General features: G+C 36.7%; 1 protein-coding gene across 1 annotated transcript in view; it reads right to left on the bottom strand.

Annotated features, from left to right (window-relative positions):
* Positions 1 to 645: 645 nt before the first annotated feature.
* Positions 646 to 13,483, bottom strand: part of LOC102597411 (3-oxoacyl-[acyl-carrier-protein] synthase 3 A, chloroplastic-like) — a 17,490-nt gene continuing 4,652 nt past the window's right edge. Inside the window, exons 3-9 of the mRNA XM_006347562.2 lie at positions 12,188 to 12,336; positions 10,934 to 11,070; positions 9,675 to 9,780; positions 5,758 to 5,876; positions 2,692 to 2,756; positions 2,391 to 2,613; positions 646 to 1,188 (exon numbers count right to left, since the gene is read on the bottom strand). Of these exons, the coding sequence (XP_006347624.1) occupies positions 967 to 1,188; positions 2,391 to 2,613; positions 2,692 to 2,756; positions 5,758 to 5,876; positions 9,675 to 9,780; positions 10,934 to 11,070; positions 12,188 to 12,336 (1,021 nt within the window). The 3' untranslated portion in view covers positions 646 to 966. The remainder of the gene's footprint in view (positions 1,189 to 2,390; positions 2,614 to 2,691; positions 2,757 to 5,757; positions 5,877 to 9,674; positions 9,781 to 10,933; positions 11,071 to 12,187; positions 12,337 to 13,483) is intronic.

The following is a 13,483-nucleotide window of genomic DNA, read 5'->3' on the forward strand; positions in this document are numbered from 1 at the left end:
AAATATAATATACATTTATCGGTTTGGTGATTATCGGTTTCGGTTTGGTTTGGTTCGGTTATTAACCATACACAAAAATAAAAGAAACAATTTATTTAAAATGTGAAAAAAGTGACAACAATCCATTCAAAACGAAAAATAGTTAGAATGACTTAAATTACTAAACTTTCAATCACTAAATTTACTATCAATAAAGCTTTAAAATTCACTATATTGGCCTAGAAGGAAGAGACAATAACATTTTCAGTCCCACAAAGAATTGACATAGACACTCATATACATGAAATCAATAAGATAAATGTTTCATCTTGGGCATTTTTGCTTTCAATAAGTAAATTATAAAGAAATTTTAATGAAAATATGTATAAGATCTTTAAAATTGTTTATAAAAATAATATATTAAGTATGTATATTAATAAAATATATGTATATAATTCATCGGTTCGGTTCGGTTATTTCTTCGGTTTTTTTCGAATAAAACCATAACCAAACCAAATACTATTGGTTTTCAAAAATCTAAAACCAAACCAAACCAAATCCAAATAAAATCGGTTTTATTTTATCGGTTTGGTTTGGTTTTTCGGTTTGGATCGGTTTTTATCCAAACCGTGAACACCCCTAATGAACAGTATGCCAATAGACGTCTCGGATCCAAATCTGAATGTCAATCTGGATTAAAATGTTAACATTAACATCAATGGGGACAAAATGTTGATAATTTATTGATGTTAGGAAAAAATAATACAGAAGAAAACCAGAGAGACAAAAAGGGGATTCTGCCAATGAAGCCTACACCACAATCAGCTACTAATAAACAAAAAAAGCATAAGGGAAATGCAACCTTCTCATTTCTTCTTTCCATCTATGTTTGAGATCTATTCATATGTTGAGGCTTGAGAGGTTTCTTCCCTAATTGATTACTGCAGAATCCAGATGTGAGACCAGACCCAAACTTCACAGCAGCATTTAGCCCCATCTGAGTATTGCAGATCCCCACGTAAGGCCAGCACCAAATCCAGCAGCAGCAATGACATGACCTGCCTGCACTTTCCCACTTCGAACAGCTTCATCCAGTGCCAAGGGTATCGATGCAGCACTCGTATTGCCATAATTTGCCAAATTTGATATGACATGTTCTGATGGCACCTCCAAACGTGTTGCTACTGCATCAAGAATCCTTTGATTTGCCTGCATGTAGCCATTCCTGATAAGTTGCTTCACTGAAGTTGATGTAGGATGATAACTCAAAAGGAGCATTAAGAAACTTTCTGCGAATTATCTCCAGTTGTATTTTCCATTAAATAGTAAGAAAATCTTTTAAAATGAACGTCAGACTCAAAATGCTCACAGATTTACTTATGTTATATTGAACATGAAATGAGTTTCTACATCAATAAAGCAATTTGATAAAGAGAATACCGTCTATCATAAAAGATGAATCAAGGGTCAAACTAGTAAAGCAACCGGGAATATAATTAAGTATTAACCATATTGTGCTTTTACAAACACATGACAAATTGCAGCTTTGTCAATAAGCAGCTTACTCTTTTCTTTCTTACTTCTCGTTTTGATTTTTTTTTATACTCTTTACTTCTTTTTTATAAAGATATTTTGCTACTCCTAACTTATTTTTTATTCTTTAATATAAACACTTCATTTTGTGATGCATGTGAAATTTATGGGGTCACTTTGGTCCCCAAGTATGAGAATTGACGACGAATTTCAAAAATAATGTGTCTCACCTGAAAAAAATGAGGCAGCAAAGTGTACTTTAATCCAAGTAACTAAAGCAACTTGACGATGAGAATATATGCATAACTTTTCTATATATTGTTCCAACTCGGACTCAAAAGAAAACATGGGGAGAAGCGTAGGACAACCATGTTCTTATTATCTTGCTCTGGCAGCATAATAATTATGTATATTTTAGTCAAACGTATGTGGTTGTTATACTTGTTCTTTTGTTCTGCATTTCTCAGGCAATAATCACACATCCACTAGCTTAGTAAAATAACTTTAATCCCAATCTCATATGCTTTGTTTGATAGGATATAGAGTAATAGTTGAGTTGAATTTAAAGAGTAATATAAGTAAAGGTCTATGCCTTAGGCACATAAGCAGTTCTTCATTTAACTGTCGGAAGTTCCTCCTGTTAACAACTGCCCCTGGCCGCCTACAAACATGATCTGGCCTTTACTTATCAGCTTTGAGAAAAACATATAAAATTAGAGAACAGGAGGATGGGAATCACAAGTATCAGAACATTTTGTCGCTAATCGTTCATAAATGTATTTCATTCAGTCAAAAACATAACAGCTTCTAAGAGAAGGTCATTAATCTATATTTAGGTTTGACTAACTCAGTCAACTTTGTATCCCAGAAATCCATACCTGGTGGAGAAGCAGCCAATCAATTTTGGACCTAGGAAGACCTGCGTTCTCTAAAGCTGCTTCTATTGATTGTGGCACAGCACGAACAGCAAATCTAAAGACCTCTTTACCATTCATCTGAATGCAAGAGTAAGAGGAACCTGTTGGTGGAAAACCAAAAGAAGAACCATTTGTACCAAACGCTTTATCTGTTTCATTATCTTTGATCGAAGCATTCAAGTGCCTGAATATGAGAACACTCATTTAGTGGCCCTCTAAAAGAGAAATCAGGGGAAATATTCCTAACTATGATAATAAATACCTTTGACCTTCACCATCACTATGCAAGTCAAAACCAAATAAACCATCTTCTCCAATATCACAGGCCTACAAGAGTGGATTTATATAAATTTTGAGAAACTTAAATGTGCAAATTAGCATTGAACATGGTCAATAGCTAGCAACAACAGAACAAAAAACAAGGCATCAAGAACATGGATTAATACAAGAAGAAGATGCAACATCAGACATCTACACTAAGGAATAACACTCCTCAATCAATAATGCATCTATGTTATATTTCAAGCTATGAAGTATATCAAGAGTATATAGTAGTGAAGAAGCTTAGATTGACTGAAGACCTCAACTGGTTATTGATTTGCAAAAATGCAAGAGCAATCTCTGTTCTTTCGTTGATTAGACACCTTCATTTCATCATCGAGGTGAAAAATGTCAAACAGGTAAACTGGGAATGGTATTATTGAGCCTATACTGATCTTGCCCTCGGTGATCCATCTTTGTGCACAGATGAGTAGGCTCAGACATACCAAAAAGAAATATCCATTTAGTATGTTGAATCATTTAAAAATGAGCGTTAGGTTGGGAACTGGTTCTTAATTGACCGTTTCAAACTTAATGCCAAACCCAATCAAATTGCAGGTCAGACGGTTATACTACAAGAGTCACAGATAACAGCATGAGGAATCCTTGTCTGACTGAGACCAAGCCCGGGGGGGCACTCTCTAACCTACTTATCTGAGTTCTGACCTATAAATACCCAACACATAGTCATCACGAACTTAACACACCAACCAAAACAAGGTTAACTGGGTGGATTAAACTTATTAAGAGAGAAAAAGGGGAAAAAGAAAAAATGTGAGATCAACTCCACAGACCATGCCTGACCTTACTGGCGTGAAAAAACATTGAGGCATTTCCAGCCGCCAGCTTGAAAGGTTGGCCCCACAAGCGCAAACCACTGCCTTTAGGCTTTAACCCACCCTTTTCTCCAATAATAAAATAAAATATTTATTACTTCACCATCAACATTCCCTCCACACATTGTACTGCTCCTACCACTACGACCAATCATTCCCACAATTCTTGGCTAGTTCAAACAGTTCTGGTCCTCCTTGGTTTTCAACCAATTTTATTTGTTGTAATCCACTTACTAACAGCGGAGTGGAGAAAATAACGAATCAAACTGTCTTATAATCCCCAGTCACAATTTTCAGGAATTCCTTCTGTCCAATCACCCTTGTTTAGAACTTGTATTCTCTTTGGTACAAATAGAAGATGTGTAAATAAAAAGGTAGACTTGAGCTTTGTGGAAGTGGTTTTTAACATTTGATAGAGAAATAGGTAATTACATCTGGAAGGAGAAGAGTAACACACAAAGCTGCCCAAGATGGCTGCTACACTTGGAGAGGGGGAGGGAGACAGCAATAGGGAGTCACTTCATTGGTCATAACCTTAGGTACAATCTGGATGGGTTCTTTGAAGGAATTTCAGTTGCAACATGAATGTTTCAGAATAACTGTAGAGTATAAGGTCACAGCAAGTTTCTATTTCCTCTTTTCTTTTGTTAACCATGGTAAGCACAGAGCAATTGACCAACAACACCGCATAGGATTCAACCTCTAGACTGAACACCAGGCAAAAAAATTCCAGTAAAGTTAACCTTATCTCAAAAAAAATAAAAATTCCAGTATGTGACAGTGAAGTTTGTGTATATTGTTTGGACGAATAATCGGGTGAAGTAGATCCATGGATCAGTTTTCTTAACAGCCGAGAAATCCTTGAGGGGTAGTGGTGCACGGTTCGAAACTCAGGGGATAATGGGCTGGTCCCTCTACTTTTCTCCACTTAAGCATGGTTCGAATACGTGACATGTGTTGTTCCACACATTGCACTCTCACCACTAGACCAAAGCCTAGAGATGGTCCATGGATAAGCATTTCAAGAATAAGAAATTTTGAAAATGTCAGAAAAGACAAAACACAGGAAGTATTTCATAGTCAATGTTTTTTTTCGAGAAATGAAGCCGGAGGAATTTCAAACGATTTAGTACATAGCGCCTACAACTCCCGACATACGAAAGCAAAACTAAGAAAACCAACTTTGAGATATGAAAGGAAAGCTCTACACACGTATCACGTCAGACTTCCAAACCACACATATTTACACCAGGTGGTCAACTTTGTGCCCTTGTATTAACAATTTGACCATTTTTTCAAAATTAGACCCATGGTCTGAGTACCAGTTTTGAACTTTGAAATACAGACCAGGTGGCGACTTTCGAACTTCAGATCACTGGTCTAATTTTGAAAAAGTGGTCAATTTCTAAATACAAAGCCACAGAAGAGGTTATTTGTGTAAATCAGACCCCAATATTATTTAAACCAACCCAAATGGTGACGAAAATCAGCCACCAATGAGGCTGAGACATTTCTAATTTTATACATGTCTAGTGAATATCCCCAACCCAACCTCAACCCTGGTGAAGAAAAGAAAGACCTCATGAACTTCATCAATTTAGACTGCAAGAAGAGTACAGAAGAATCTAATGATACTTGAATCAGTAAAGAGGGTTCATCCCTCTTTTTACTTGATGAAAAAAAAATAGGATAGCCAATTAGCCATTGGAAAACTGCAACAACTAAAAATCATAATTCACTAAGGGGTCATTTGGTAGTGTGTATCCTTGTGTATTACTAGTACCTTGTTTGGTACTCTTTTCTAACCTATGTAATCCTTGCATACACTCTATTGTGTATTAAGGGGTATTACTAATACCATGGATTTCTAGGTATTAGCAATGCAATGGTTTTAATGCATGCATTAGCATGATTAAAGACCCAATTGCCCCTCAAAACCCATTTTACATCTTTTACACCATAATAGTGGAGGGCATCTTTGTAAATAATTTTTTTGTATGCAATGCATGCTATTTTTAATGCATCAAACCAAACAATGCATAAAAATAATCTATGTATAACTAATACAAGCATTACTAATACAAGCATTACTAATACACTCTATTTAGCATTATTCTTATACACTCTACCAAACGACCCCTAATTGATTCGTAAATTCTCCTTTATCATACCTGAACCACTACAGCACCAGCAGCATCACCAAAGAGAATACATGTCCCTCTATCTGTCCAGTCAACATAGCGAGATAGAGCATCAGCCCCTATAACAAGAACATTTTTAAAGCCACCACCTGCAAGATGGCAGAATTTCAATACTTAGCAGAGCATATATTTACGAATATATAATTCAATATATTGTAGTTATGCTGGTATTGACAATTCAATAATATTTCACACGGCAAAAAATAAAATTTTAGGCCACTACTCACTAAATCATATCCTCAAGGGATTTATCCAAGAAGTTAATAATTTTCAGTGTCGTTAATATATTCCAATTCTTTATCTAGAAAAGTTTCTCTCTTATTTGTCTTTCACTTTTTAGTATCCACAAATTGCATGACCTCAAGTTTCAACTTCACTTTTCAGGTTGACGATAATGATCTATCATTTTTTTCACGTAACTTATGATACTGAACATAAGCAGGCCTTTGTTAGACTTACTTATTAATAACATTTAAGATCATCGACTAAAACCCCACTGGTGGGATCCACTGGGTATGTTGTTGTTATTATCCACTAAAGGGCCATCTCAATCTCCAATTAGGTATTAAACATCTCCCTCCAGTTCTAGAACTCTACACTAAGAATAAGAGAGTTCATCAATAACCCAGAAATGAGGTATTTAAAACTGACTGATCAAAAAACTCAGGCATTTGCTTGTTCTCTTTTTTGCAAGGAGTGACGACTTTAAATTTTGTTCACATAGTTTCTATTAGTCAGATAGTGTAGTTTCTACTTGTCTCAAAACCATCTATGTGAACTAGACGATTCTAGCTGGGTCCAAGAAATTGAATGGTGAAAGCATAGGACAAAAGCCTATCACATCGGCCATGTTTAAGCACAAGTCCAAATTCAAGTAAAACATCAGCACTTGAAAGAAAGGGTTGACATAAAAAACACACTAGGTAGCGTCGGAATTTAAGTGGAGAAGGGTAAAGGGATGGGCCCATCATCCATCGAGTTTCAAACAGTGCGCTATTGACTCTCAGGGATCCAGGTTACAAAAAAACATTGGTTAGGGTCTGGAGCATTAAGGGAAGAAGTGTGACCAGGCCGCCACAGGCAAGACCAAGTAGCCATCCATTGGTGTTGTTTCCACAGTTCTTGCTGGTCAAACTATTTTGTGTTTCTGGAATATTGATTGTTCCTGAATCCTCAAGAAACATTAAGCATGCAGATCAGATACAGCTAGAAAATTGATAACATGGAATGTGAACTTGGTCCACCTAAAAGTGTTAAACATTCTTAATTCATTCAATGCAAGTTTTGGAGCTCCCACGACAGATGAAGGCAATTATGAAAAAAAATGATGAAACACTTCAAGTTATGTTACTTTTACAAGTGAGAAAACACTTGCTTCAAGCAAACTCATCATGGAGTTAATCTTAGGTAGGGAATCTTAAAATAAGAAAGTCAAGAACAGTAAAATAGGAAATCTTAAATTTTACTGTGTGAGTACATGTGTGAGTACAGTAAAATTTTCAGTATTAATTAATGGTACCCCTTCTGGTTTCTTCCACTCTGAAAGATGATTAAGGCAGGGAGAATCCTCTTTCCCCTTTCCTTTTTATACTTACTATGGGAGGATTGAGTGATATGTTGAAAAGAACACAGTTAAACAATATGATCAAGGGTTTCTGGACGAATGATAGTGATATTTTGGGCTTAAATATCTCCCACTTACAGTATGCAGATGACACTTTAGTGTTCTGTGGTGCAGAGAAAGAGCAACTAAAGCATCTAAGGGTTTTATTCTGTTCGAAGCTATTTCTGGATTACACATAAACTGGGGCAAAAGTTTTGTCTACCCAGTGAATAAAGTTCCAGCTATCAATAGTTTGGCTGGTATCCTAGGAGGCAAAGTGGGACTGTGGGAGAACTACCCACTACCTATCTAGGGATGCCTCTGGGAGCAAAAAGTAAATCCAAGAATATTTGGAATGCAGTGGTGGAAAAATGTGAAAGAAGTAAATTGGAGAAGCCAATACCAATCTTTGGGTGGAAGATTGACTTTAATCAATAGTGTGCTTGATGCTATGTCAGCTTACACGATGTCATTATTTCCTTTGCCAGGGTGTGTCTTAAGAAAGCTAAACTCCATCGGGAGGAACTTTTTATGGCAAGGAAATGGAGAGGGGGAAAAGAAGCATCACCTGGTGAAATGGGATGCAGTCATCAACAACAAAAAAGGAGGAGGAATGGGCATAAAGCACCTCAAAGTAAAGAATCAGAGTATTCTCTTGAAGTGGCTATGGAGGTTTGTCTCTGGAGAACAGAGTTTGTGGAAAGAAGTTATAGCTTCCAGATATACAATGGAAGACCTATGGATCACTAAGAAGCTACAAGCCCTTATGGGATAGGTTTATGGAAAACAATCAGGATCCAGTGGCCTAAAATATGGAGAAATTCAAGGATTGAAATAGGAAACGGAAGGAGGACATCATTCTGGAATGATGTGTGGCTTGGTCAATACCCCTTGAAACAGTTGTACACTGTGATCTACAATATGAACCAACAGAAGGAGGCAGCAGTAGCAGATGTCAGGGACAACCAAGGATGGAACCTCTCTTTCAAGAGAAGGTTGAATAACTGGGAAATAGACAACTTCACAGAGTTCTTCAATTCTTTGGAGTAGACCAATAACCTTAACACAAATGAAGACAGTCTAAAATGGTTGAGATCCAAAAATGGGAAATTCACAGTAAAATCAGCTTACATCAGCTTACAGACACCTTGATAGGTCAGCTGCAATGCTCTTATCATGGCCTTGGAAGATGATATGGAAGGTAAAGATACCACACAAGGTGGCTTGTTTCACCTGGTTGGTAGCCAGGCAAGCAGTATTAACTCAGGACAATCTAATGAAAAAGGGAAGGGAATTATGCTCCAGGTGCTTTTTTTTGTGAAAGAGAAACAGAGACAACAAACCATACAAACCATTTCTTCATTCACTGTAGAGTGACACTGAAACTGTGGCATGTGTTTTTTAACTTAAGGGGTATCAGTTGGTCCATGTCAAGGCATACATCAAAAGCCCTAACAGCATGGAATAGAGAAGGAAACATGTCAACCCATAAGGAGAGATGGAAGATTGTCCCTGCTTGCATCTGGTGGACAATATGGAAGGAAAGGAACCAGAGATGTTTTGAAAACAAGAGCATCCCTTTCCAGAGCTTGAAACTGAATTGCCTTATAACCTTTTATTTTTGGTGCAACTTTGTACTCCCCAGTAAGGTGGAGGATATTACTCACTTTTTAGATAGTTTCGGAGGAGTATAGGTGATAGATTATTTGGTTTTGCTAACTTTAAACTCCAGATGTATTTTGTCTATAAAATGTTAACTTTCTCAAACAAAAAAAAAGAGTCAAGTAATCAGAACAAGCTTTCTGGAAAAATGGTACTGGAAAGCCTCTAATAGTCATAACTCATAACTTCCCAGTTACAACTTGACAGCATATGCTAAGTCATTCTTTAAAAATTACACTGAAATGTTCTCCCTCCCTCCTCTCCACCCCACAAAGAGGTCTGCATACATCTTACCTTCCCCAAACCCCACTTGTGGGATTACACACAGAAAATGTATACCTACCAGTATTATGATAGAAGCATTATTCTTTCACTGAGAAGTGTCATAATCTTTGTCTCCTGTATGTTCAGTTGTCTTCCATAACTTAATCATCTCCAACTAATCATCCAAAATCTTGCTTAAGAATCTAAGACAATGCAAATTGTTTTATCATTTAACCTCAATTACAGATCACTTGAGGTATATCCAACAAAAGATGATTACCTGGTTCAATTAATCCCTCTATGGCAAAGTTTACAAAGAACTTGCACATCAAAAAAAAAAACTTTTACAAAATTCTACCTCTGATATAGCAAGCAGCAGATACCAAACCCAGCATGAACCCGCTACAAGCAGCTGTAATGTCGAAAGACAATGGATTGCTTTTGCAACCAAGTGCTCTTTGGATCTGAGGAAAGAAGTAGCAAAAAAGAATGGATAGAGTACCCAAGAAAATTCTGAAGAGAACATGATTAAATCTATAATTTGACGGTGCAGCAACTTAGTTAATTTGGGTCGGCAGTATAAATCAGAATTAAAAAGTCAGTCAGTTGGAAATGCATGATATAATTAAAGCATTGGAAAAGATAAGAACCAAAACAATTTGAATAATCAAACACGTTCTTTGCAGGGCACAGAAATCTATTGCGGGTATTTAGAAAGACAGATTAGTAGTAACAACACCATTGCTGGCCAGTCACTTGTGACCAGCAAAACCAAACATTTAGCTCAAAGTTGAACTTCTATATGGACTATCTGTCTGATGTAGGATCACAATGGCGGGAGAAGGGTCAAATTAATTTTCCTGAGAGCAACCCTTTACCAAACTAATTATCTTACCTTGTCAGAAAAAAACATGCAAAGATGATGGATCATCTATCAAATGCCCTTTCAATTTTGGGACACTTCAAACCTTTTACCACGCTAACAGTACAGCTCTCATTACATCATAAATGTACTTTCTTTGTTTTACATAATTTCAAGGGAAATGCATGGGGACACTCAATTATAACAAGGCCAAAATAAATAAAGAGTTGCCCTTGGCCTCTGATGAAACACAATTAATTTCAGAAGTTGTCAATCATTCTTCACTATATTGTAACATCATATGCATATGAATGAGTAAATGCATAATTAACAATAGTATCATGCACACAGAACTAAAGGTGATTAGCTTCATTTAATTGTCTTAAATGGTGATATCTTTATCAGTTATAATCCTAGTAAATGCAGGAGACAAGTTCATCAACAATATGTTGTGAATGGAAAAAAAGAAAAACTATACATACTGTGAATCAATTCCTACGCATAAACTATGTTCTATGAAGTAGATATAGCAGAAGGCAAAGAGAATAAACGTCTAAACTCAAAAGCTCCATGGCAATGCATTCCATATTATCACTCTGGCTAACTCATGTTATGGGTGTGGAATAAAGAAAGCACTATTGCAGGTTCTTTCTGAACGATCTGCTGAAGATGGGCTATACCGCTAGAAAGGTAATTTTTCTTGAAATATTGGTTGTATGGAAATATAATGACACTATTCTTCTAGCAAGTTATACCTGTGGAGCACTACCAAAAAGATCCTCGGGAGTTGAACTGCATAGCAAAATTAGGTCAACATCATTAGGATCAACCTCTGCCATCTCAAGAGCTTTCCTTGCAGCCTCTGCAGCCAGATCCGTTAAACTGTCTTTGCCTGTAAAAGCCACATATCAGATTAAGGCTGGTTTACATAAAATACAAAAAAGTTGATACATTTTTTCCATCTAAACAAGAATATAAGTATTTTACCCCCATTTCACAAAAGGCATTTCTGATTTTAAATCATTTATACTACAACCTATTAATGCATGGCTGATCTTTGCCAAGTCATTCGTGTGTATCCACAAAAATTTAAATGTTGACTCTTTTATTTTTGGAATAAATAAACAATTAGGCTATGTTCTACAAACATTCAAAAGGAAATAACAGAGAACACAGATACGTATTCTGATTCCTAAAAAAATTGATTCTATAGAAACATGTCTATCTAATCATAAGAGAACAAAAATGTGTAGTGTGTATAGTAAAGTATCAAAAGCTCTTTGAAATTCTGAGAAAAGGACAGAAAGGAAGTATTACAAAGAAATAGGATATCCAATCCACACATCACACTATGGCCCTTTGGGAGTCTTTGGATAGGTACCTTTTCATAATGTGCTTGTACGGTTGTACCAACAGTCCTATAAATTTTATATTAGCAATACACTTGATGCTTGGTACAATCATTTTACAAAGCCAATTTTTTTTGGCATTCACAATTTAATCTCAACTAGAATTACTTTTGATTTGACAATGGGCAGATTATCTTTTCTATGATACAAAATTTTGGCCAATAGGAGTTTCAAAAGCTCTAAATTTGAGCTTCTACCGAAGTGCTTCTTGATAAACTCTAGGATCTAAATGTACTTTTAATTATTCACCGAACGTTAGAAGAATTTTCGAATGCTACTTGTTTTCTGGATGCACTCTACTCCTAAATGGAGCTAAAGTTTTCTTCTTCTTTTTTTTAACTGAAAAATTCCCCAAGGCCAACTGATGCACAGTTCGAAACTTGGTGGATAATGGGCCCGCCCCTTACCCTTTTCCACTTAAATACCAGGCTTATATGTGTGAGGGTTCAAACTCATGATGTGTACCTAATCCACACATCTGTGTCACTTACAACTAAACCAAAGCCTAAGGTGCTTAAGTATTACTATATTTTTTCCCCTAAAACATAAGATAACAGAATCCATCCAGTTAAAAAGCATCAAATCCAAAGAAAGACTTGCCTGAAAGAACTCTACGGTTACGAATTCCTGTCCGAACAGATATCCACTGATCATTAGTATCAACAATTTTTGCAAGATCATCATTGGATACATTTAGAGATGGTACTGCAGAGCCACATCCTATTAGTTTGCAGCCCCTGCTACCTAGCCTGCACAAGCAAATGAAATATTGAGGTTAAAATGAAGAAACACAGATTCAGCTGAATTCTCTGACACATACTTGAGCCTGCTTGTTAAAATCAGAGTTCTTGTCAATATGTTAATGAAATGCACCACGACGGCATTCAAATACAACAAAAGTGGAAAGAAGTGAACCTAGTTGGAGCCCTTTTACTCCCTTTCTTTAGGTGAGTTTTTCTTTTTCATTTTCTCCAGTTGGAGCCGATGAGGGAGCTAGAAATTGGCATAACTTGATAACTTCCTCTACAGGCTCCTTTTGGTAAATAAGAAGATAAATCCCGAAGAAGAAATAAAAGGCCAAATTCTACAACCAGGCATAACTATCCACCAAAAAATATCGGCAGTAGCACAGAAACAGAGGGGAATGAGCTAGTGATACAAAATTCAAACACAGAAATTGTTGATTGGGAAGTGGAGGAAGCCGAGCCAATTCTGCAGCAACAACAAAATTCCTCTTGGGTGCAACAGAATCTGATCAAACTGGGGAAGATCTTTGGAATTGATTTCCATGGACATGAAGAGGAGGCCATAGAATTACTTCTCCAGATAGATAGTTGCAGACAAGCGAGAAGAATGGAACAAGGCACTGAAGTTAAAAAGAACAAAATCAAAGGTGCACAAGAGCTTAAAAGTCTTGTCTCATTTGATGTAAAATTCAAAAGCTCAGGGAATAGGAACAAGGGGAGGAACACCACTCTAGTTACAAGATGAAGTTTAAACTAGTATCGTGGAATGTCCGGGGATTGAACAATAAGGAGAAGAGGGAGACTGTCAAAAGCTTAATTTCCGAATGGAGGGCAGACATCATCTGCCTCCAAGAAACTAAGCTTGCGGGGAATATTACAGAAGTAGCGAATCAGATTTGGGGAGGTAGATGGATCAGACACGCTTGTCTGGAAGCTAGTGGAACAAGAGGCGGAATCATTTTGATGTGGGATGAGAGGGCATGGAAGGGGGAGGTCTTAGAAATAGGAACCTACTCCATTACTTGTAGTTTTGAATCCCAAACACAGAATTACAATTGTCACATAACTGGAGTGTATGCTCCAAATGACTACATGGAGAGGAGACTAGTGTGGGAAGAATTGGGTTCAGTAAGGGGATTATTTGAAGGGC

Source organism: Solanum tuberosum, unplaced genomic scaffold (genome assembly GCF_000226075.1).
Source record: "Solanum tuberosum cultivar DM 1-3 516 R44 unplaced genomic scaffold, SolTub_3.0 scf00093, whole genome shotgun sequence".
In the NCBI taxonomy this organism is placed as follows: Eukaryota; Viridiplantae; Streptophyta; class Magnoliopsida; order Solanales; family Solanaceae; genus Solanum; species Solanum tuberosum.